The 25,303-nt window shown below is 45.2% G+C and overlaps 1 protein-coding gene across 1 annotated transcript in view; it reads right to left on the reverse strand.

Annotated features, from left to right (window-relative positions):
- Positions 1 to 268: 268 nt before the first annotated feature.
- LOC132832590 (netrin-G1-like) overlaps positions 269 to 25,303 on the reverse strand; it is a 65,185-nt gene continuing 40,150 nt past the window's right edge. The window contains exons 3-5 of the mRNA XM_060850676.1: positions 13,325 to 13,501; positions 4,192 to 4,232; positions 269 to 492 (exon numbers count right to left, since the gene is read on the reverse strand). Of these exons, the coding sequence (XP_060706659.1) occupies positions 269 to 492; positions 4,192 to 4,232; positions 13,325 to 13,501 (442 nt within the window). The remainder of the gene's footprint in view (positions 493 to 4,191; positions 4,233 to 13,324; positions 13,502 to 25,303) is intronic.

A 25,303-nucleotide genomic window follows, 5' to 3' on the forward strand; every position in this document is an offset into this window, starting at 1 on the left:
CCAAATAAACCTGTTGGACTATCACTTGGTGTTGTGTGATTTTTTAACTTTGTACACCCCACTCCAACACCGGCACCTCGGTTAGCCTGGGTGACTGGGCGGGCTCAGACCTCAGCTGCAGTTTTTCTTTCCCTGGAGAGGGGCGGGGAGGGGTTGGGGGATGGGCGGGGAGAGGAGGGGGTTGGAGCGTGTTTGAACGGCGCCGCAGTGTGAAACGCTGCATCTGTCCTGCCGCTCTCCTCAGCTTTCCGGTGGCGCTGGAAGCGGCTCAGAGCAGCGGGCGGCCGTGGGCGGCGGTGAGCAGCGCGGTCAGCCAGAGCAGAGCCCGGTGCAAGGAGGGCTCCCAGGCCGCTTGGGAGACGCAGCCTTCCGCCCCCTTCCTGCACTGGACTTTCTCACACAGCAGCCCGGTGTAGGGAGCGGGGCACCGGCACCTCCCGTTCTCCTCACACACACCTCCGTTCTCACACCGTGTTAGCAAGTTATCGCACACTCCCCCTGCGAGAGAGGAAACAAAAAAAAATACACAATCAGGTCAGGCCGTTGAAAATTTGCCCACATTAAAGACTTACAATTTTACAGCAAGATTTTTATTAACGAGAAGAGAACACACACTGGTGAATATAATAAAGAATAAGCAGTAAACTCCAGCAAATAAGAGAAAGGTCAGGAAGAAGTGGATTGACAAAGGTTGGAAAAAGATGGAATTCTTAAAATACGTCCAGGAGTGTTTTTCTTCAACGCCTACATGTTGAAAGGCCGATAAGAGATGCGTTAACGCTGAACGTAAGTTTTAGGTTAGATTCCCTACAGTGTGGAAACAGGCCCTTCGGCCCAACAAGTCGACACCGACCCTCCAAAGAGTAGCTCAACCCCTTCTGACGAATGCACCTAACAACTATGGACAATATAGCATAGCCAATTCACCTGGCCTGCATATCTTTGGAATGTGGGAGGAAACCAGAGTACCCAGAGTAAACCCACACAGACAAGGGGAGAATGTGCAAACTCCACACAGCCAGTCACCCTAGGCTGGGATTGAACCTAGGACTCTGAGGTAGCCAACTGTAGAAGTGTCTGCAGGGGAGCATTTTGGAGATAGTGACCATAACTCATTATGATGTAAAGTCGTGATGGAAATGGTCAAACATAGACCAGAAGTAAATCTTTTGAATTGAGGGGAGGCTGATTTAATACGATAAAGGAAAATCTCGCTAAAGTGAAATGGGAGCAACAACTTGCAGGAAAATCTACACTGGACCGGTGGCAGTATTTCAAAAAAAAGAAAATATTGAAAGTGCAGGGCCAATTGTGAAGATGAAAAATGGGACCAAAAACTCCAGAGAATCCCTGTAGATGCTGAGGGCTCAGAAAATGGGGAGAGGTTACCCACAACAAAACATTGGAAGTGAAGAAGGAGTGTGAGAAAACATTGGTGGGTAATGTTAAAAATGGCAAAACACCAGGTTTTAGTCCAACAGATTTATTTTGAGACACTAGCTTTCGGAGCACTACTCCTCCGTCAGGTGATTGCGGAAAACACCTTATGATGGAGCAGCCCTCTGAAAACCCGTGCCTCCAAATAAAACTATAACCTGGTGTTGTGTGATTTTTTTACTTTGCCCACCCCAGTCCAACAGCGGCACCTCCAACTCTTGGTGGGTGATATAAAGGAAAATATAAAGGCATTTCATAAGTATATTGGGTAATAGCCTGGGAAAGAATAGTGCCCATTAGGGACCTAAGTGCCAGACAGTGGGTGGAGTAGGTGAGATTTTTAAATAGTTACATCTGTATTCATCTGATAGAGAAGAATGATGTAGATATAGAAATCAGAGAAGAGGACTGTGATATGCTTGATCAACTGGATGCAGGTTTGCTTGCTGGGCTGGAAGGTACATTTTTAGATGTTTCATCACCCTATTAGGTAACACCTTCAATGGGCCTCTGGGCAAAACCCTGCTGCTGATTCCTACTTTCTATTTACATGTTTGGGCTTTCTTTTGGTTGGTGATGTCATTTCCTGTTCTTTGTCTCGGGGGTAGTAGATGGGGTCTAAATCAACGTGTTTGTTGATGAGAATTCCAGTTGGAATGCCATGCTTTTAGGAATTTTCGTGTGTGTCTCTGTTTGGCTTGTCCTCGGATGGATGTGTTGTCCCAGTTGAAATGGTGTCCTTTCTTATCTGTATGCAAGGATACTAGTGAGAGAGGAGCATGTCATTTTGTGGCTAGTTGAAGCTTTTGTATCCTGCTAGCTAGTTTTTTGCTGTTTGTCCAATGTAGTGTTTGTTACAGTGCTTGCACGGTAATTTGTGCTTGTTCTTCTCAAAACTCGCTATGCTTGAACAAATTGCAATTGATAGGAAGGAGGTTATAGCTAGTTTAAGATTGTATAAATTGCCAGGCCCAGATGAAATGTATCCAGGCTGCTGTGGGAGGCAAGGGAAGAATTATATTAGATTTCAGATCCTCTCGGGACACAGGAGAGACACCACAGAACTGGAGGACATCTAATGTGGTACCATTGTAGATAAGCAGGAGGCTGGAAGAACACAGCAAGCCAGGCAGCATCAGGAGAAGTTTATTAGTTTCAGGTGTAACCCTTCTTCAGGACTCCTAAGGAAAGGCTTAGATGACAGTGTGTTAGAGATAGGCTGGTTATATAAAATAAAAAGACTTGTAGATTTAATCCTGAAAAGAAAAGAGATGATGCATTTTGACAGGACTAAAAGCACAAACACACAATGAATGGCAGTACTCCGGGAAGTACAGAGAATTAGCTGTACGGTACCATGAGACAGTTTATTCAGGCAATGAGACAATGGAAGGAAATGTTTATGATGCAAGTGAGATGAAACATTTGTGGTGGTGTCAGTGCAGGAGAGGGCCAATCAGTGGTTTTCAGTGAGTGAGTGGGAAGTGCATGAAGAATAAGTCATTCTGGAGGATGAGGTAAAGTGAGCTGTTGCATTAACATGATGATAACATAGCAGTACAGTACTGAGAGCTGCAGTCTGGGTGAGCATTGGTGACTTGGAAATGCAAAGGCAGAGGCAGTGTTGGCAAGTATGAGGCAGGTTGTGGATATAGGAGTGGATCTTTGTGGTGGTGGCCTGGGAAAAGGACAGGTTCCTTCTCCCTCCATGCCTTAGAGTCATAGAGTCACAAAGTCATGTAACAGACCCTTCATCTCAATTTATCCATTCCAACCACATTTCCTAAACTGGAACCATCCCATTTGCTGCACTTGGCTCATATCCCTCTAAACCCTTCCTAACCATGTGTCTATCCAATGTCTTTCAAATGTCGTAATTACCTGCCACTACCACTTCTTCTAGCTGCTCATTCCATAAATGTACTACCATCTGTCTGAAAAAGTTGCCACTCAAAGTCCCCCTTGAATCTTTTCCCTCTCACCTTAAAACCGTGCCCTGGGGAAAAGACCTTGGCTATTCCAGCTACCATCACCATTGACCATGAAGCAGTCAGACAAACTTTCCCTTCCTCTGGGCCAATAGTCAAAGATTGAAATTGCAATACCCCAGTGCAAGGGGTATAGCTCCTGACTTGCAGTCTCGGAAGTGGTGTTGTTGTTGGGCTTTAAATATAGCATGGAGTAGGGGAAGCCAAAGGTTATGCACAATGATGAGCATTTCCACCCTCTCTGGCTGTGCGATTTACAGAGAAAAGTGCCCAAATGTACAATTGCATAATTAATGCTGCGATGGGCTGAGGATTGCTGTTTTGAATCATGATGGACTGGGTGCCAGGAAGCTCACTGGGCCAACTGCTTTATCGGAAAATGATAGAACTTTGCCAATATTTCTAGATTGAATTATGGCACTGCCCACCAGCTGAAAGAAATCCTCGTTTGATTTGTTGTCATGTATCATACATGCACTACCTTTAAAGCAAATGTTTCAGAAGAAAATGTGCACTATATGTGGAAAATGTTGGTAGATAGAACGCGTTTGGACTTTCCAATTACGTTTGATGAATTACTACTTGGTGGACTCATGACTAAACAGAGTGAAGATTCTGAGGACAGGTCAGACAGACAGCTACTGCAAGGAGACAATAAGATTGGTGACCAAAAAAACCTGGGTTTGAAGAAGCTGAGGTACAAACTGGATGTTTGAAAGCATTCTATTTCTTCTGAAAACTCAATCAAATTTTTGGGAGATCTTACCTTGCTCTGAATTGGTGCCCTCAAGTGATGAAATACTTGGCCTTGTGTGAGTCAGCTTTGGGTCTGCTGCATGTATCAGGAGAAATCAGCAATATCAGTCACAGATGGAGAACAATGCCTGACCTCAGTACAGCATCTCTCACAGAGACAGGCATACCCAAACACACAAGATAGACAGACACACTCATGGACAGACATATTCGCTTACAGACACAAGGACAAAGATGTGCTCACACAGACAAACACAGGCACAGAAAAACAGGCAATGATCAATCAATCAATTAATCAAACTTGACACTGAGGAGTCAGTGGCAATATAGGGCAGATGATCAAAACTCAGTGAAAGAGTGAAATTTGAAAGAATTTCTTTGAGCAGCTGAAGCAGGTGAAGAGATTGTGAAGGTGAAGGAGGGAATTCAAAGGTTTTGTGGCCAGGCCACACAGTTTCTAGATGTATTTCTGATCCCATGTCGTACACTTTGTCGGTGTGATGAGTTAAGGTCATTTGTAGCTATAATTGTTCTCTGTCAGTATGTGAAGTTAGAGCCATCCTCAGTTATTGTGGCTCCTTCATGGTCAGTGTGTGGAGTTATGGTCACTTTGGGTCTAAGTGGAGAGTTATAGTCACTCCAATCAGTATTGGGGAATCAAGGCTAGTGTGGGGAGCTATGGTCACTCTGTCAGTGTGGAGTGTTATCGGTCATTCTCAGCTGGGGTGTTGGTTTGATTGTTGAAGTGATGGATGGTTGCAAACAGGTGAAGCCTGGAAAACCCTTGGAAAAAATGTGAACAGGTAGAATTGATCAATTTTGCAGCCCTGAAGCTGGGATTGTAACAGATTCCTTTTGGTCCTGGTGTCAGACTTTCTACAACAACTCCCCCTACTTCATTTTCACTGTTCTCACTACAATGGTTAAGAAGCCCTTTCTTCTGAGCAGAGACATACATCATATATCACAAATTCACTGCTCCATTACTCGAAGAAATTACATCAGATACAGGGTGGTCTGGTGGCTCAGTGGTTAGTAGTGCTGCCTCACAGTACCACAGTCCTGGATTTGATTCCAGCCTCAGACAAGTGTCTGTGCGGAGTTTGCACATTCTCCCCCTATATCTGCATGGGGGTTAAATGAATTCACCATGCTAAAGTGTCCAGTTGCTCAGGAATGTGTGGGTTAGATGCATTGGTTAGGGTAAACATAGAAAATAGAATAAGGGAATGGGTCTGCGTGGTTTACTCTTTGGAGGGTTCGAGTGGACTTGTTGGGCCAAATAGCCTGTTTCCATACTATAGTGATGCTATGATTGAGATACATCAAATAAAGAGATTTCTGATCCCAGTGTCTATTAAGCTTCTTCGGTTCATCACAATCCCTGTCCACCCCTATACCTGTGACATAATCACTCCCTGTTTATGCCTGTACCCAAAATTGGAGGTGTAGTGGACGGTGAAGAAGGTTACCTCAGAGTACCAAGGATCTTGATCAAATGGGCCAATGGGCTGAGGAGTAGGAAATGGTGTTTTATTTGGACAAAAGTGAGGTGCTGTAGTTTGGAAAGGAAAACCAGGGCAGAACTAATACACTTAATGGTAAAGTAATGATGTTGTCAGGGTTGAAGGGTTAGTAGGCTGGTGCTGTTTTCCCCGGAGCATCGGAGGCTGAGGGATGACCTTGTAGAGGCATGGATCGGACAAATAGACACTTTTCTTTGTGACAGGGAACTCCAGGAATAGAGGGCATAAGTTTAGAGTTAGAGGGAAAAGATTTAAAAGGGACCTAAGGGGCAACTTCTTCATGCAGAGAATGATGTATGTATGGAATGAGTTGCCAGAGGAAGTGGTGGAGCCTGGTACAATTACAACATTTAAAATTCATCTAGTTGGTTATATGAACAAGAAGAGGTTGGAGGCACATGGGCCAAATGCTGGCAGATGGGATTAGATTAGGTTAGGATACATGGTCAGCGTGGATGTGTTAGACCATAGGATCTGTTTCTGTGTTGTACATCTCTATGCTCTATGTCACACAGTCAATCTCTGTTCACCTGTACATTTGTCACAGTGTCACTCCCTGTTCGCCTCTACGCCTGTTACAGAGTCACTTCCTCTTCACTCTTACACCTAGAATCAGAGAATTTTGCAGGACAGGAGGCCATTAAACCCATTGTGTCTATACTGACTGCCAAAAGAGCTATCCATCTCGACCTACTCTCCAGTCCTATCTCTGTAATCCTCTAAATCCATTATATATCCAGTTGTCTTGTGGAATCCACCTCCGTCACTTTCCCAGGCAGTGCTCTCCAAAGGGAGAAAGTGAGGACTGCAAATGCTGAAGATTAGAGTAGACAGTGTGGTGCTAAAAAAGCACAGCCAGTCAGGCAGCATCCGAGGACCAGGAGGATCGATGTTTTGGACACCTTCCTGATGAAGAGCTTATGCCTGAAATGTCGATTCTCCTGCTCCTTAGATGCTGCCTGACTGGCTGTGCTTTGTCAGCACCACATACTCGACAGTGCTTTCCAAATCTCACAACTCTGAGTAAAGAAATTCCTCCATATCTCACTCCTGGCTATCTTGCTGACGATGTTGAAATTGTGACCCCGAGTCCCTGACATACCAATTAGTGGAAACAGAATATCCTTCTTTACTCTGACAAAATTGTTCAAAATTCTGAACACCTCAATAAGGTCACCTCTTAGTCTTCTTTGCTCCAAGGCAAATACATTTGATTTCTCTAATCTTTTCTTGTATCAAAATTCCTCACTCGTGCTGTCATTCTAGTAAATCTCCTTTGTAGTCACTCCTTTGCAGTGCCCAGAACTGAACACAATACTGAAAATATGGTCTGACCAATGATTTGTGGAACTGTAGTATCACTATGCTTCTACTTATAAAGTATCACTATGACTCAATAAAACTTCTTAACTGTTTCAGCTTGACTGGTCACCTTCAGAGAATATGCACGTGAGTCTTTCTACTCCTGTACTTCCCTCAAAGTTATACCATTGAGCGTGTATTTTCTCTAAATGTTTCTTCTATCAAAATGTATTATCTCGCATTTTGTCTGCATTGAATTTCATCTGCTGGGTGTCTGCACATTTGGACAATTTGTCAATGTTTTTTTGAAGTCGCCCAGTGTCATTCTCACTATGCTCCCTCACTTAGCTTCATCTGCAAATTTAAAGATTTTGCCCTCAACCCCCATTTATAAACTTATCATAAAATCAGATTAAGGAAGGGTCTCAACCTGGGTCCCTGGAGAACATCACTTTCAATCTGTCTCCAATCTGAGAAATGCCCAGCTAAAGCTACATGGATTCCCATCATTTAGCTAACTTCTAATCCATGTTGTCAATGACCCATCAATCCTAAACATTTCCAACTTGCTTATCAACCTGCCAAATAGCATGTATCAAATTCTTTCTGTAAATCCAAATGTACAACATCCACAGCACTAGCTTCATCCACGACCTGTGTCACCTTACCAAATAACTCATCTAAATTTGTCTCACATGACCTGCACTTGACAAAGCAATGTTGACTGTCTACTATTAACAGATTTTTCTTGAACTGTATATTTATCTTATCCTGTATTATAACATCCATCAGTTTTCCCATTACGGATGCCAAGCTGACTGCTCTGTAGTATCCTAGGTTAACCTTTGCCTCTTTCTTAAACAACAATCAGACCTTGGGTGCATGGTTCCCTGAATGTAGTGCCACAGGTAGACAGGGTGGTCAGAACAATGAGTGTAGGGGTTCAGATGTCATGTTTCAATTGTGCAGAACATTGTTTAGGCCATATTTAGAATACTGTGTTCAATTCTGTTGCAAAGATGTTGTTAAACTTGAGAAGGTGCAGGAAAGATTAACAAGGATGTTGTGGTTCTGTTCGCCGAGCTGGGAATTTGTGTTGCAGACGTTTCGTCCCTTGTCTAGGTGACATCCTCAGTGCTTGTAAGTCTCCTGTGAGGTGCTTCTGTGATGTTTCCTCCGGCATTTATAGTGGTTTGTCTCTGCCGCTTCTGGTTGTCGGTTCCAGCTGTCTGCTGCAGTGGCCGGTGTATTGGATCCAGGTCGATGTGCTTATTGATTGAATCTGTGGATGAGTTCCATGCTCTAGGAATTCCCTGGCTGTTCTCTGTTTGGCTTGTCCTATAACAGTAGTGTTGTCCCAGTCAAACTCATGTTGCTTTTCATCTGCTTGTGTGGCTACTCAGGATAGCTGGTATGTCATTTCGTGGCTAGTTGGTGTTCATGGATACGGATCATTAGCTGTCTGTTATTTTGACTGGGACAACACTACTATTATAGGACAAGCCAAACAGAGAACAGCCAGGGAATTCCTAGAGGCATGGCACTCATCCACAGATTCTATCAACAAACACATCGACCTGGACCCAATATACTGACAACCGGAAGCAGCAGAGACAAACCACGATAAATGCCAGTGGAAACATCACAGAAGTGCTTCACAGGAGGCTCCCAAGCACTGAGGATGTCACCTAGACAAATGAAACATCTGCAACACAAATTCCCAGCTCAGCGAACAGAACCACAACAACGAGCATCTGAGCTACAAATCTTCTCCCAAAACTTTGATTAACAAGGATGTTGCCTTGACTTGAGGGTTTGAGTTACAGAAAGAGGCTGAATATAAACTGGGGATTTTTTTCCCTGGAGTATCGGAGACTGAGCGATGACCATAAAGAGATTACAAAATCATGAGGGGCATGGATAGAGTGAATAGCTAAAGTTCTTTTCCTAGCATTGACATGTGCAGAACTAGCGGGGATAGGTTTAAGGTAGAAGAGAAAGATTTATAAAAGGACTTGAGACGTAACTTTTTAATGCAAAGGATGGTGCATGTCTGGAACAAGGTACCAGAGGAAGTGGTGGAGGTGGGTACATTTACAATCTGCATGGGGGTATGAATAGGAAGAGTTTAGAGGGATATGAGCCAAATGTTGGCAAATGGGACTAAGTCAGATTGGTACTAAGTCTTGTCAGTATGGATGACTTGAAGTGCAGAGTCTGTTTCCATGCTGTATGACTCTAGGACTCTATAGTGATGTCACATTTGCAATTCTCAAGTCCTCAGGCACTATTCCTGTGTTCGGAGAAGTCTGTTACACCTGTGCAGAGTCACTCCCTGTTCACTTCTATGCCTCTTACACAGTCACTTCCTATTCACTCCTACAACTGTGATACAGTCACTCCCTGCTCACTCCTATACTTCTTACACAATCACACCCTCTCCAATCCTCCACCTATTTCTCAGTCAGTAAGGGATGTGGGAAGTTTGAGGGCATCAGTTTGTTCCTGATACGGAAATGAGCTTGAGATCCAAGTCATATTTACAACTTACAGCCACTGATGTCATTGTCAGGGATACCTGGAGAGTGAAACAGAAACAAAAATAATTAGAAAGTTGAATGGTTAAGAATCTTTATTGATAAATCAAACAAATATAACCAATATTGTAGAGTGTATATGAGGTTGAAGTTGACCTCTCAAATGCCCTGACAACCTCAGAGGGTTCCATGAGGACAGCATGATCAGTTTGGGCCTGTACTGTAGAGTATCGAAGAACGTAAGGTGACCTTCTCGAAACATAAACATTCTTAGAGGACTTGACAGAAGAGATGTGGAGAGGTTGTTTCCCCTTTTGGGAGAGTCTGGAAGCAGAGGGCATTAACCCAGAGTGAGGGGTTGCACATTTAAGAAGTGAGGCGGATTTCATTCTCTGGCAGATGAGTGAATCTGTTGAATTCTACAGAGGGGTGTTGAGGCCGGGGTCATTGAGTATATACTATGGTGAGATAGTTGTTTTTTATGGGGAAATCAAGAGTAATGGAAAAAAGTGGGAAAGTAGTATCAAGGATGATCAGATCATCCACCTCACTGAATGGTGGAACATACTCAATAGGCTGAATGGCCTACCTTTGTCTGATGGCTACTGGTATTCACATGTGAAGCAGCATGCCCTCGGTGAGATGAGGTTGATTGTAAGTGTGAGGTTAGTGGGTAAGCACATTGTCATGAGATATGAATAATGTGTAAGTGCATAAGGTTAGCACTTCAGAGTGTCACATAGAATGCTTGGCTGTGTCATTAGCTTTTTTTACAGATCTCTACATATTTTACAAACAGCTGTCTCTCTGGTGTGTGTGTGTGTGTGTGTTCTCAATAAGATTTCATCCCATTTAACCCATGCAACAATTTTGACCTCACCCTCATAATTTCACTTTGGTCACGATCTCTACATTACACTGACAGAGGGCTTTAAAATCAGGAAGATTCTTAATGAGTAAATCAGGCTAAAATGTTTCCAGTGACAGGAATGGTCATTGGATAAACATATGGATGAGAATGGAATAGTGTAAGTTAGATGGACTTCAGATTGGTTTCACAGGTCGGCGCAATGTCGAGGGCCAAAGGGCCTGTACTTTTCTATGCTCGATGAGAGTTGATAACCAGAGAAGCCAGATTAATTGTAGTTCATTACATAAACATCATTTATTTTGACACAGTGAGTTATGATTGATCTACAATACAAATGTTTGAAAGGGTGTGGAAGGAAATTGGATAATAGCTTTCAGAAGGGATTTAGAAAAATACTTGACAAAGGAAGCAATTGCAAGGCTGTCATGAAAGACCTTATTGAAGTTTATAACATAATAAGGAGTATGGATAGACCTAATGGAAGTTGTCTTTTCCAAAGGATAGGGAATCTCAAGACTAGTGATCACATTTTAAGGTGAGAGGAGAGAGATTTTAAAAAGACATGGGAGGCAACTTTTTCACACAGAGGATGGTTCTGGTGTGGAATGCACTTCCTTAGGAAGTCATGGAGATGGGGACAATTACAACATTTAAAAGACATTTGGGTAAATACATAAATAGGAAAGATTTGGAGGGATAGGGCCGGGGCAGGCAGGTAGGAATAGTTTAATTTGGAATTCTGTTCGGCATGGACTGGTTGGACCGAATGGTCTGTTTCCATGCCGACTCAATGAGGGGACTAGGATTTATTGCTGCCTCACAGCACCTGGGATCCAGGTTCGATTCCAGCTTTGGGTGACTGTCTGTGTGGAGTTTGCAATTTCTCCCTGTGTCTGCGTGAGTTTCCTCTGGGTGCTCTGGTTTCCTCCCACAATCTAAAGATGTGCAGGTCAGGTGAATTGGTAATGCTAAATTGCCTGTAATGTTAGATGCATTAGAGTCAAAAATAGAGGGTGCTGGAAAAGCACTGCAAGTCAGGCAGCATCCGAGGAGCAGGAAAATTGATGTTTCGGGCAAAAGCCCTTAATCAGGAATGAGGCTGGGAGCCTCAGGGCTGGAGACATAAATGGGAACTGGGGGGATAGGACTGGGAAGAAGGTAGCTGAGAATGCAATAAGTGGATGGAGGTGGGGGTAAAGGTGATCGGGTCGGAGGGAAGGGTGGAGTGGATAGGTGGGAAGGAAGATTGACAGGTGGGACAGGTCATGAAGATGGTGCTGAGCTGGAAGGTTGGAATGGAGGTAAGGTGGCGGGGGAGAGGAAATGAGGAAACTGGTGAAGTCCACATTGATGCCATGGGGTTGGAGGGTCCTAAGGCAGAAGATGAGGCGTTCTTCTTCCAGGCGTTGGATGGTGAGGGAGTGGCGATGGAGGAGGCCCAGGACCTGCATATCCTCAGCAGAGTGGGAAGGGGAGTTGAAATGTTCGGCCATGGGGTGGTGGGGTTGATTGGTGCGGGTATCCTGGAAACGTTCTCTGAAGCGCTCTGAGAGAAAGCATCCAGTCTGCCCAGTGTAGAGTAGACCACATCGGGAGCAATGGATACAATAAATGACATGTGTGGAAGTGCAGGTGAAACCTTGATGGATGTGGAAGGCTCTTTTGGTGTCTTGGACAAAAGTGAGGGGGGGGGGAGGTGTTGGCGCAGGTTTTGCTATTCCTGCGGTGACAGGGGAAGGTGCTAGGAGGGGAGGGTGGGTTGTTTGGGGGTGTGGACCTGACCAGGTAGTCACGGAGAGAACACTCTTTACGGAAAGTGGATAAGGGTGAGGACGGAAAATATATGTCTGGTGATGGGGTCTGTTTGGAGGTGGAGGAATTGTTGGCTAATGATGTAATTTATGTGGAGGTTCGTGGGGTGGAAGGTGAGTACCAGGGGGTTTCTGTCCTTGTTGCAGTTGGAGGGGTGGGGTGTGATGGCGGAGGTGCGAGACACGGATGAGATGAGCTGGAGGGCATCTTCAACCACATGGGAGGGGAAATTGTGGTCTTTAAAGAAGGAGGCATCTGATGTGTTCTGTGGTGGAACTGGTCCTCCTAGGAGCAAATGCGGCAGAGCCGGAGGAACTGGGAATACGGGATGGCATTTTTGCAGGAGGTAGGGTGGGAGGAGGTGTAATCCAGGGAGCTGTGGGAGTCAGTGGGTTTGTAAAAAAAGTCAGTGTTGAGTTGGTCATCATTGATGGAGATGGAGAGGTCCAGGAAGGGGAGGGAGGTGTCAGAGATGATCCAGGTGAATTTAAGGTCAGGGTGGAATGTGTTGGTGAAGTTGATGAACTACTCAACCTCCTGGCGGGAGCACGAGGTGGCGCCATTGCAGTCATCAATGTAGTGGAGGAAGAGGTGGGGAGTGGTGCCGGTGTAACTGCGGAAGATGGACTGTTCTACGTAGCCGACAAAGAGACAGGCATAGCTGGGGCCCATACGGGTGCTCATGGCTACCCGTTTGGTTCTGGAGGAATTTGGACGATTCGAAGGAGATCTGGATTGTTTGGTGCACTAGTCAGGGGTAAATATAGGATGGGGGGAATGGGCCTGGGTGGGTTACTCTTCGGAAGGTTGGTATGGACTTGTTGGGCGGAAGGGCCAGTTTCTGTACTGCAGGGAATCTAATCAACTATCAGCATCGTGACGGGCTGAATGGTCTCTGCCTGAGCTTTCTGACTCTGTAATTGTGAAAGTGCACACTCTAAGTCTCCGTTTACACATTAACATAATTACAAATGCCCACCGCATTGTGTTTGGAATTGATGCCTTGCCGGAGGGAAAGGGCTGACAACGCGAAATATGAAGTGAGACTCCCCCTCCCCCACAGGGGCTAGGCTGAGCCGGAGAGACGTTCATTACTCACAGACATTGGCCGTCCCTTTGGGGATGGGGAGGTACGAGCCCGCTCTCCACCGTCGGCCATGAAAACCTTTCTTGCATCGACCACAGTCCGGCCCCGTGGTGTTGTGCTCACACTCACAGGTCAGCTTCCCTTTCTTCATGACACAGTTGTTGGCGTGAAGGTTACACTTGCACCTGACAACACACAACAGCAAAAAGCCACCGGTCAGCTCTGTTTATATAAAAAAAACCCAGAAGTCCGCTCATCCTTCATCGACTTCAGTCTGCAGTCACATTTTTCATCCCGGGTAGCGTGTGTTTGAAATTCGCAGCAAGGACAGGTTGGTTGAGAGCGAGAGATAGAGTTTACAATCAGTTCAGCCATCCTCAGACCTTTAAAGCAATGATCTGCATTTATACAGGGCCTGCAACATCCGCGCTTCGTTGTTGATGATACCCTCAGGTTTTTGGAACTGCCAGGTTATTGTATTTCTCCCTTAAAAATCATCATCACGCTTTGCATTTGTCTAGCACCTTTCATGCAGTAATCCATAGCTTACTGGGAGAGGACAGAACAAGCTCTCATGGAATGCCTACAGCGTGGAAGAGGCCATTCAGCTCATCCCATCTACTGTCCAAGAGTTAAAAATCACACAACACCAGGTTATAGTCCTGTGTATGACTTTGTACACCCCAGTCCAACACCGGCATCTCCAAATCATGACTGTCCAAGAGAGCATGGCACCCAGACCCATCCCACATTTCCCATCGCCTGCACATCTTTGGACTGTGGGAGGAAACCGGAGCACACGGAGGAAACCTACGTGGAGAACGTGCAAACTCCACACAGACAGTCATCCCGAATCAAATCTGGGTTCCTGGTGCCTGAGGCAGTGGTGCTAACCACTGAGCCACCACACCACCCATATGACTATTAGTGGTCATGTGTTCAGCAGTCTGGATCCTAAGATTTGGAATTACCTCTCTCATTCCAAGTCTCCCTCTTCTTTCCTCCGACTGTCAAGACTGTCTTCATTTGGCCAAGCTTTTAGACAATGCCCACTTCTGTGTGTAAAAAGTGAGGTCTGCAGATGCTGGAGATCAGAGCTGAAAATGTGTTGCTGGTTAAAGCACAGCAGGTCAGGCAGCATCCAAGGAACAGGCAAGTCGACGTTTCGGGCCAGAGCCCTTCAAAGGGCTCTGGCCCGAAACGTCGACTTGCCTGTTCCTTGGATGCTGCCTGACCTGCTGTGCTTTAACCAGCAACACATTTTCAGCAATGCGCACTTCTCTGTCTTGGTGTCACATTTTGCCTGGTTAAGATTCCCATGAAGCACTTCATCCCATTTCACTACCACAGGGAAGGTAAGGGCGTTATCTAAATGCTGTTCAGTAAATTTGGAAAGGGTGAACCTTCTGCACAAACTCTCTGCAATGAAATAAGGTACACAGGTGAAGCCTGTTTCCCCTGTTGGGGAGTTCACAAACCAGGGGTCATAGATTCAAGCTGACTGGCGGAAGAATTAGAGGGACATGAGGAAAAGCATTACTTTACAGAGATACTTGGAATTTGCAGCCTCACAGCGCCAGGGACCGGAGTTCGATTCCCGCCTTGTGCGACTGTTTGTGTGGAGTTTGCACATTCTCCCCGAGTCTGCTTGTGATTTCTTTGGGTGTTCCAGTTTCCTCCCACAGTCCAAAGATGTGCAGGTCAGGTAGTCTGGCCATGCTAAATTGCCCATAGTGTTAGGTGCATTAGTCAGAGGGAAATGGGTCTGTGTGAGTTACTCTTCAGAGGGTCAGTGTGGACTTGTTGGGCCGAAGGGCCTGTTTCCACACTGTAGGGAATCTAATATAATTTAATCTCAATTTGATGGTAGAGGCAATGACCCTAAACTCTTTTATAAAAAAAACACCAGATCTGCACTTTACAACGCAATATGCTGCAGGACTATGGGCTGTATGCTGGACGATGGAATGAGAAAGGGCATCTGGATATCTTTGGGTTGGCATTGCCAAGATGAGCTGAATGGATCCCTTCTGTGCTGTATCATTTCTTTTGTTCTGTGGCGCTAAATGTAGGAAAGCTGCCCATGAGTAACTCCAAGTTAGCAGAATCTAGCGAACAATCAAGTCAAGATATTAAAGAAAAAGCTGAAGGTTCTGTATCTGAACATAATTAGCAACCATAACAAAGTAAATCAACTGATAGTGTACATTGAAGTAAATGAATATGATCTGATAGTTATGGAGGCAAGGGACCATAAGACATAGGAGCAAATATATGGGCCATTTTGCACATTGAGTCATCTCAGCCATTGCTGATAAATTGCTCTATCCCATTCTCCCACCTTCTCCCCATAATCTTTCATCTCCTTAACAATCCCCTTATCTATCTCTGTTTTAAATATACTCAATGACCTGGCCCCCATGGCCTTCTGTGCCAGTAAGTTCCAAAGATGGAGAAAGTTCCACTCTCTGGCTGATGGAGTTTCTCCTCATCTCCATTCTCTAGGGTCTTCCCTTTACTCTAAGGCTGTGCCCTTGAGTCCTAGACTCTTAGGCCAATAGAAATATTTTCCCAACATTCACTCTATCCAGACCATTCTGTAAGTTTCAATCAGATACCACCCCCATCCTTCTAAACTCCATTGAGCATAGACCCAGAGTCCTCACATATTCCTGATGAAAGGCTCCTGCCCGGAACGTCAATTTTCCTGCTCCTCGGATGCTGCCTGACCTGCTGTGCATTTCCAGCACCACTCTAATCTCGACTCCTCACATGTTAAGCCTTGAATTCCTGGGATCACTCTCGTGAACCTCCTCTGGCCCCGCTCCTGGGCATGTACATCCCTCCTGACATATGGGACCCAAAATTGCTCATAACATTCTAAATGTGGTCTGACCGGAGCCTTAAAAAGCCCCAGAAGTACATCCCTGCTTTTATACTTTCATCCTCTCAAAACAAATGCCAACATTGTATTTGCTTTCCCAACTACTGACTCAACCTGCAAGTTAACCTTCAGAGAATCCTGCACGAGGACAGCCAAGTCTTATTGCACTTCAGACATTGTTTTGGAAGATGGGAATTGGTTCTTGTTACATTACAGAGAAAGTAGAGCACTGTTTAATGGATCTCTAGTAAGTGTTAAGTTTTGTTCTTACGTTTTTGCATACTATACAAATTGGTGTTAAAGTTAATTAAATATGTAAAATGCAAGTAAGTAAATAATTGAATAATTAGAACCAATTAAAGAAGGCAGGACAGCTGATGCGACAAGACTGAAGCATTTGGGAGCTGCAGGATGCCATTGTGATCCATGGCAAGAACATCTGCAGGAAATGCTTGAAATCCAAGCAGCCTGGCTCAGTGTTTATAATCTGGAGGCTGAACTATGGAACTCCGAAGTATCAGGAAGAGGGAATGTCGCCTGGATGTTTGCACTGGGAGGTAGTCACACCACTGGGGATAAGGACTCCCGATTTGGTCAGGAATAGGAAAGTGTGACCGTGAGTGAGGCAAGTAACAAGAGAGAGGGCAGAGGTACAATCTCTGCAATTGCCCGGTTCTACTTCCTTCCCAAGCACTGACCTCTACAACGCTGAAGCCAAACGCCAACTCGAGGACACCTCTTCCTACCGCCCCCTCGACCGTGATCCCACCTCCCCCCCCATCACCAAACCATCATCTCCCAGACTATATAGAACCTCATCACCTCAGGAGATCTCCCGCCCACAGCTTCCAACCTCATTGTCCGGGAACCCCGCACTGACCAATTCTACCTCCTTCCCAAGATCCACAAGCCTGACCACCCTGGCCGACCCATTGTCTCAGCATGCTCCTACTCCACTGAACAAATTTCTACCTACATCGACACTGTCATATCCCCCCTAGTCCAGGAACTCCCCACAGACGTTCGAGACACCACCCATGCCCTCCACCTTCTCCAAGACTTACGTTTCCCCGGCCCCCAATGCCTCATCTTCACCATGGATATCTAATCCCTCTACACCTCCACCCGCCATGACCAGGGCCTCCAAGCCCTCATTTCTTCCTCTCCCGACGTCTCCAACAGTACCCTTCCACCGAAACTCTCATTCGTTTGGCCGAACTGGTCCTCACCCTTAACAATTTCTCCTTCGAACCTTCCCACTTCCTCCAGACCAAAGGAGTGGCCATGGGCACCTATATGGGCCCCAGCTATGCCTGTCTCTTTGTTGGCTACGTCGAACAGTCGATCTTCCGTAATCACACCGGCACCACTGCCCACCTCTTCCTCCGTTACATTGATGACTGCATTGGCGCCACCTCATGCTCCTGCAAGGAGGTTGAGCAATTCATCAACTTCACCAACACATTCCACTCTGACCTTAAATTTACCTGGACCATCTCTGACACCCCCCTCCCCTTTCTGGACCTCTCCACCTCCATTAATGACAACCGACTTGACACCGACATTTTTTACAAATCCACCGACTCACATAGGTACCTGGATTACACCGCTTCCCACCTTACCTCCTGCAAAAATGCCAACCCGTGTTCCCAATTCCTCTGCCTCCACCGTATCTGCTCCCAGGAGGACCAGTTCCACCACAGAACACACCAGATGGCCTCCTTCTTTAGAGACCACAATTTCCTTTCCCACGTGGTTCAAGATGCCCTCCAACGCATCTCGTCCACATCCCGCACCTCCGCCCTCAAACCCTACCCGCCAACCGTAACAAGGACAGAATTCCCCTGGTGCTCACCTTCCACCCTACCAACCTTCGCATAAACCAAATCATCCATCGACATTTCCGCCACCTCTAAAAACACCCCACCACCAGGGATATATTTCCCTCCCCACTCCTTTCTACCTTCCACAAAGACCATTCTCTCTGTGACTACCTGGTCAGGTCCACGCCCCCCTACAACCCACCCTCCCATCCTGGCACCTTCCCCTGCCACCACAGGAATTGCAAAGCCTGTGCCCACACCTCCATCACCTCTATCCAAGGCCCTAAAGGAGCCTTCCACATCCATCAAAGTTTTACCTGCACATCCATCAATATCATTTATTGTACCCGTTGCTCCCGATGCAGTCTCCTCTACATTGGGGAGACTGGACGCCTCCTAGCAGAGTGCTTTAGGGAACATTTCGGGACACCCGCACCAACCAACCACACCACACTGTGGCCCAACATTTCAACTCCCCCTCCCACTCTGCCGAGGACATGGAGGTCCTGGGCCTCCTTCACCGCTGCTCCCTCACCACCAGACGCCTGGAGGAAGAACGCTTCATCTTCCGCCTCAGAACACTTCAACCCCAGGGCATCAATGTGGACTTCAACAGTTTCCTCATTTCCCCTTCCCCCACCTCACCCCAGTTCCAAACTTCCAGCTCAGCATTGTCCGCATGACTTGTCCTACCTGTCTATCTTCTTTTCCACCTATCCATTCCACCCTCCCCCCGCCCGACCTATCACCTTCATCCCCTCCACCACTCACCTATTGTACTCTATGCTACTTTCTCCCCACCCCCACCCTCCGCTCACTTATCTCTTCAGGCTCTCTGCCTGTATTCCTGATGAAGGGCTTTTGCCCGAAACGTCGATTTTACTGCTCCTCGGATGCTGCCTGAACTGCTGTGCTCTTCCAGCACCACTCTAATCTAGACTCTGGTTTCCAGCATCTGCAGTCATTGTTTTTACCTTTGAGATTCTCTCAGCCTGTTGACTGAGAGTGGGGTTTGTAGTGAATGTGCAAACCGACTATCATGCTGTGGTACAGGATGACATTCAAGTGGAGGGATCAACCAGACCTGTAGTAGATGAGGTAATAACATAATGAGGAACTTGACACCTTTCTATGCAGAGAGAGGAGTCATGATCCATGGAAATACCAGCAACACAGGTAGAATCAGGAAAATGTTTCTGCACAGAAAATATGAGGAGTGAGACACAAAGGAGACCATCAAAAGTTATAATCTCTAAAGTATTGCCTGAGCTATTGCAAATTAGATTGGGGTCCCTAAAAGTAGGGAGATGAATATGTGGCTCAAAGACCAGTGTTGGAAAAATGGGTTCCAGTTTGTAAGCATCTGACACAGTACCAGGGAATCTGGGGGCTTAATCTTTAGATAGGCCAAACCTGCTGGGGCCAATATCACTGTGAACTGCATTACTGGAGAAATGGAGACAATTTCAAATTAAAAATTACGGGCATGGCATAAAATGCAGAAAAATATTAAAGGATAGAACCAAAACAGAAGTTGCTGGAAAAGCTTAGCAGGCCTGGCAGCATCTGTGGAGAGAAATCAGGGTCAACATTTCATATTGAGAGACCCTTCTTCAGAACTGGAGGGATGGAGTGAAGTTATGCAAGGAGAATAGTAATATGGGAAATAAGGATTGGAAAGTGGCAGGAATGGGCACAGAAAAAAAAGCTAAGGAATGCACCACCAACAATCAAAAAAGATATTGCAAAGATGTTACAAGCTCTGCATCTGAATGTAATTAGCAATCATAACAAAGTAAATATATTGTAAGTACACACTGAAGTAAATGAATACTATCTGACAGTTGTGAAGACATGGCTTCTAGATGATGGGAATTGTGTCCTGAATATTGAGAGGTATGTAATATTCAAGGAATGAGGAAGCTAAGTGAAGCTGGAAATGCAGCACTGCAGATGGAGATACCATTAATGGAGATGACCTTGGTTCAGGAGATCATGGTGGAGGATTGGTGTGAGTGGAGATGAGAAAGGGTTGGGGAAAGAATTTGGAGTGGGAGTGATCTACAGGCCACCTAACAGTAACCACAATGCGTGACACAATTCCCAAGAAGAAATAAATGTGAAGCCGCAGGTGGATAGGATCGTGAAGAAGGTGTTGGAATGCTTTCCTTTATTGGTCAGAGCACTGAGTATAGGAGTTGGGAGGTCGTGTTGCAGCTTTACAGGACATTGGTTAGGACACTTCTGCAATAGTGTGTGCAATTATGGTCCCCTTCGCATCAGAAGGATGTTGTGAAACTTGAAAGGTTTCAGAAAAGATTGAGAACATAGAACATAGAAAAGTACAACACAGAACAGGCCCTTTGGCCCACGATGTTGTGCCGAGATTTAATCCTGAAGTAAAATATAGCAACCTAACCTATGCACCCCTCAACTCACTGCTATCCATGTGCACGTACAGCAGTCGCTTAAATGTCCCCAAGGACATTTACAAGGACTTTGCGAGGGTTGAAGGATTCAAGCTACAAGGTGAAGCTGAATAGGCTGGGGCTGTTTTCCCTGGAGCATTGGAGACTGGGGGGTGGCGTTATAGAAATTTATAAAATTATGAGGGGCATAGATAGGGTAACAAGATATTTTCCCTAGGGTGGGGGAGTCCAGAACTAGAGGCCATAGGTTTAGAGTGAGAGGGGAAAGATATAAAAGAGACCTAATGGGCAACCTTTTTCACGCAGAGGGTGGTAAATGAATGGAATGAGCTGCCAGAGAAAGTGGTGGAGGCTGGTACAATTGCAACATTTAAAAGGCATCTGGATGGGTATATGAATAGGAAGGGTTTGGAGGGCTATGGGCTAGTTGCTGGCAGGTGGGACTAGATTGGGTTGGAATATCTGGTTGGCATGGACGAGTTGTACTGAACAGTCTATTTCCGTGCTGTACATCTCTATAACTCTATGACTATGTGGATATGAAAGCTTAACATTTGAAAATGAACTGGCAGTCTAAGCTAGAGGGCAGATCAATAGAGGAAAGAGTGAGGACTACAGATGCTGGAGATCAGAGCTGAAAAATGTGTTGCTGGAAAAGCGCAGCAGGTCAGGCAGCATCCAAGGAGCAGGAGAATCGACGTTTCGGGCATAAGCCCTTCTTCAGGATTCCTTCAGGCTTATGTCCGAAACGTCGATTCTCCTGCTCCTTGGATGCTGCCTGACCTGCTGCGCTTTTCCAGCAACACATTTTTCAGGCAGATCAATAGAGACAGAGTTCAGAGTACTGTTTCAGAAAACTCAGTAAATTCCCACAGTGAAGTAAAGTTCTTCAGATAGGACCCAACATCCTTGGCTGACTAAACAAGTTAAGGAAAGCATCAGTCAGAGGAAAAAGCATATGAGAAGTCAGTTATGATCAGCTGAATTGTCAGAAAATGAAGAGAAGCAGAGAATAGTTGAAGGGTTAATCGGATGGAAGAAATTCCTCTGTGAGAGTAAGTTAGCCAGGAGTGTCAAAATGGACACAAAGACGGAAAAAGATACATAAAGTCTCCTACAGTGTGAAAATGGGATTAGTTGTAGATAATAAGGAAACTTGAGTAAAATTAATAAGTATGTGGTGAACAAGACAGAATGAAATTGCAAATGGATATAGATGAGTTAAGTGAATGGGCACGTATCTGACAAATGATATATAAAGTGGAAAAATATGAAGCTGTTTTCTTTGGCAGGTAGAATGAAATACTAGAGTATCACTTAAATGGAAAATGACTGCAGAATTCTGAGATGCAGAGGGATCTGGGTGTTCTGGTGCATGAATCAGAGAACATTAAGATGCCGGGACAACACATAATAAAACGTGGTAATGGAATGCAGTCCTATATTATGAGAGGAATCAACAAACAAGTCAGGACGTATGCTCCATGGTACAGGAAATTGGTGTGACCACATCCGAAATGCTGTGTGCAGTTTTGGTCTTAGCATTTAAGGAATGATATAAAATATTCAGCCCTGGAGCACGGTGACCAGTCGTGTTCCACAGGGACCTGTTCTGGGACGAAAGTGTGTACTGCAGATGCTGGAGATCAGAGTCAAGATTAGAGTGGTGCTGGAAAAGCACAGCAGGTGAGGCAGCATCCGAGGAGCAGGAAAATCAATGTTTTGGGTAAAAGCCCTTTATCATTCCATGGCCTCATTCCTGATGAAGGGCTTTTGTCCAAAACATCAATTTTCCTGCTCGTCGGATACTGCCTGACTGGCTATGCTTTTCCAGCACCACTCTAATCTTGAATATGTTCTGGGACCTCTGCTCTTTGTGATTTTTATAAATGACTTGGATGAGGAAGTGGAAAGGTGGGCTTGTAAGTTTGCTAATGACATGAAGGTTCATGGAGTTGTGGATAGTGTGGAGAGCTATTGTAGGTTGCAATGGGACATTGACAGGGTGCAGAGCTGTGCTCAGAAATGGCAAATGGAGTTCAACTTGGAAAAGTGTGAGGTGTTTCATTTTGGAAGGTCAAATCTGAATGCAGATTACAGGGTTAATGGCAGGATTCATAGCAGTGTGGAGGAACAAAGGGATCTTGGGGTTAACGTCCGTAGATCCCTCAAATTTGCCACCCAGGTTGATAGGATTATTAAGAAGGCATATAGTGTGTTGGCTTTCATTATGAGGGGGACTGAGTTTAAGAGCAGCGAGATTATGCTGCAGCTCTATAATACCCTGGCTAGACTATACTTGGCCAGTTCTGGTTGTGGAAGCTTTAAACAGGGTGTAGAGGAAATTTACCAGGATGCTGCCTGGACTGGAGGGCCTGTCTTATGAAGAATGGTTGAGGGAGCTAGTGCTTTTCTCATTGGAGTGAAGGAAGCCGAGAGGTGACTTGATCGAGGTGTACAAGATGATGAGAGGCATAGATAGAGTGGACAGCCAAAAACATTTTCCCAAAGCAAGAATGGCTATTATGAGGGGACATAATTTTAAGGTAATTGGAAGAAGGTATAGGGGAGATGGCAGAGGTAGATTCTTTACACAGAGAGTGCTGGATTCATTGAATGCACTGCCAGTGGTGGTAGTAGAGTCTGATACATTAGGGACATTTAAGCGACTCTTGGATAGGCACAAGGACGATTGTAATATGTAGGGTATGTAGGTTAGTTTGATTTTAGAGGAGGATAAAGGGTTGGTACAACATCGAAGGCCGAAGGGCCTGTACTGTGCTATAATATTCTTTGTTCTAAATGGAGGTGGTTCAGAGGAGGTTACCAGATTATACCTGGAATCTTCACATTGTTCTTGGTAGATGGGTTGAATAGGCTGGATTTGTTTCCTCTGGAACTTAGAAGAAGGAAAGGTGACTTGATTGAATTGTACCAGATCATGAATGGGTCTTAAAATGGTGGATGTGGAAAGGTTGTTTCCTCATGTGGGTCAATTCAGAACTGGGGGCAGGTTTCCATTTGAAAATCAGAGGTAGCTCTTTCAGGAAACAGAACGGAGAATTTTGCTTTTTTTCTCTCACCTAGTGCAACTTGAGCACTCTGCTTCAGAAGGCAGTGAAGGTGGGATTAGATTACTTACAGCGTGGAAACAGGCCCTTCAGCCCAACAAGTCCACACTGACCCTCTGAAGAGCAACCCACCCATTCCCATTCATTTACCTAACACTACGGGCAATTTAGCATGGTCGATTTACTTAACCTGCACATTTTTTGGACTGTGGGAGGAAACCGGAGCACCCGGAGGAAACCCACGCAGACACGGGGAGAATATGCAAGCTCCAGACAGACGGTTGCCTGAGGCGGGAATTGAACCCGGGTGTCTGGCACTGGGAGGCAGCAGTGCTAACCACTGTGCCACTGTGCTGCCTGTTAATTGTGTATTTTTAATGCAGAGTGGTAGATTTTTGTTGGGCAGGGAAATCATGGGTTATCGTGGATAGATGGGAATGTGGAATTCAAAATGGATAAACATAATCTTACTGAATGATGAAGCAGTGTTGAGGGGCCCGAATGGCCTACTTCTACTCCTAATTTATTGTTTTGTATGTTCTTGTTAGAGATGGTCATTACCTGACATTTATGTGCACAAACATTACTTGCCGCTTATCAGCCTACGCCTGGATGTTGTGCAGGTAAAACTTCATATGTAAGCAGACTACATCAGTATCTGAGCAGTCACAAACAGTGCTGAACATTGTGCAATCATCAGCGAACATCCCCACCTCTGACATTATCTTCATGTATTCACTTTAAGTTATTGTCAAGGGAAAGCTTCAAATTCTGCAGATTTTACTATGCACATTTCACAATTCCCAGTTCTCCTAACGTTTTACTAAAGTAAGCAAAACCCAGACAGTTCCTTGGAGACACGTGAATGGCAGCGTAAACATTTTCCTGCTCCTGTTCTCTAATTAGTGTCTGAAGATTCACTTGGACTGATAGCTCATGTGAGTCTCCCAGAAGCTGAGTGTAGAATAATCAGGCAACGCCTCCCAGTTATGGAGATTATGAGATGGGCGAATATGACCTCGCTGCATGACAGTGAATAGAGATTGAACAGGAAGGAAGTTTTCAGTCAGAACAGTGCACCATGAATAGTTTTTGACAGAGTAAAGAAGAGAAAAATGTTTCAAGTGGTACGAGGGTCAATTAATCAAGGACACATTTTGAATTTGAATACGAAAGATCGGAGGGAAGATGAGGATAATTGTTTTCATTTGCTTTGAATATGCTGCCTGTCAGGGTGCTGGAAGTGGAGTCAATGGCACCTTTCAAATGGGTATGTCAGATATTTGATGGGAATACGTTGGCTGGGCTGCGCTGAAAGAGAGCAGGGCAGTCGGATGAAATGGATAGATTTTTCAAGAGGTCAGCATTTGACGTGATGAACTGAATGGTCCCATTTCTGTGCTGTCTGATTTTTCTTTAATCATGATGAGACTGGGGGTGACTGTGTTGAGAGGAGAGGGACAGATCTGTTCCCTCCATGTTGGTCAATTGACCGAACACAGAGGAAAATCACCTTGTCATGGTGAACCAGTCAGCAGGAGTCTGATCACTCGCTGATTGTTTAGCATGCGAGTTGATGCCACATTGTGAATTTGGGTGTACGACAAACTGATTGTTGAGAATGCAAAGTTAAGAACTAAGTTCTGGCTTGGATGTCAATGGAACACCATTTATTATTTGTTCATACTAAACACTGCTATGCATGGTTATCATAGATATACCAGGGTCTGAACTTATATTTACATTATGTAAGAATAATTTACTCTTTGTGTTGTCATGT

The sequence above is a fragment of the Hemiscyllium ocellatum genome, chromosome 35 (assembly GCF_020745735.1).
Source record: "Hemiscyllium ocellatum isolate sHemOce1 chromosome 35, sHemOce1.pat.X.cur, whole genome shotgun sequence".
In the NCBI taxonomy this organism is placed as follows: domain Eukaryota; kingdom Metazoa; phylum Chordata; class Chondrichthyes; order Orectolobiformes; family Hemiscylliidae; genus Hemiscyllium; species Hemiscyllium ocellatum.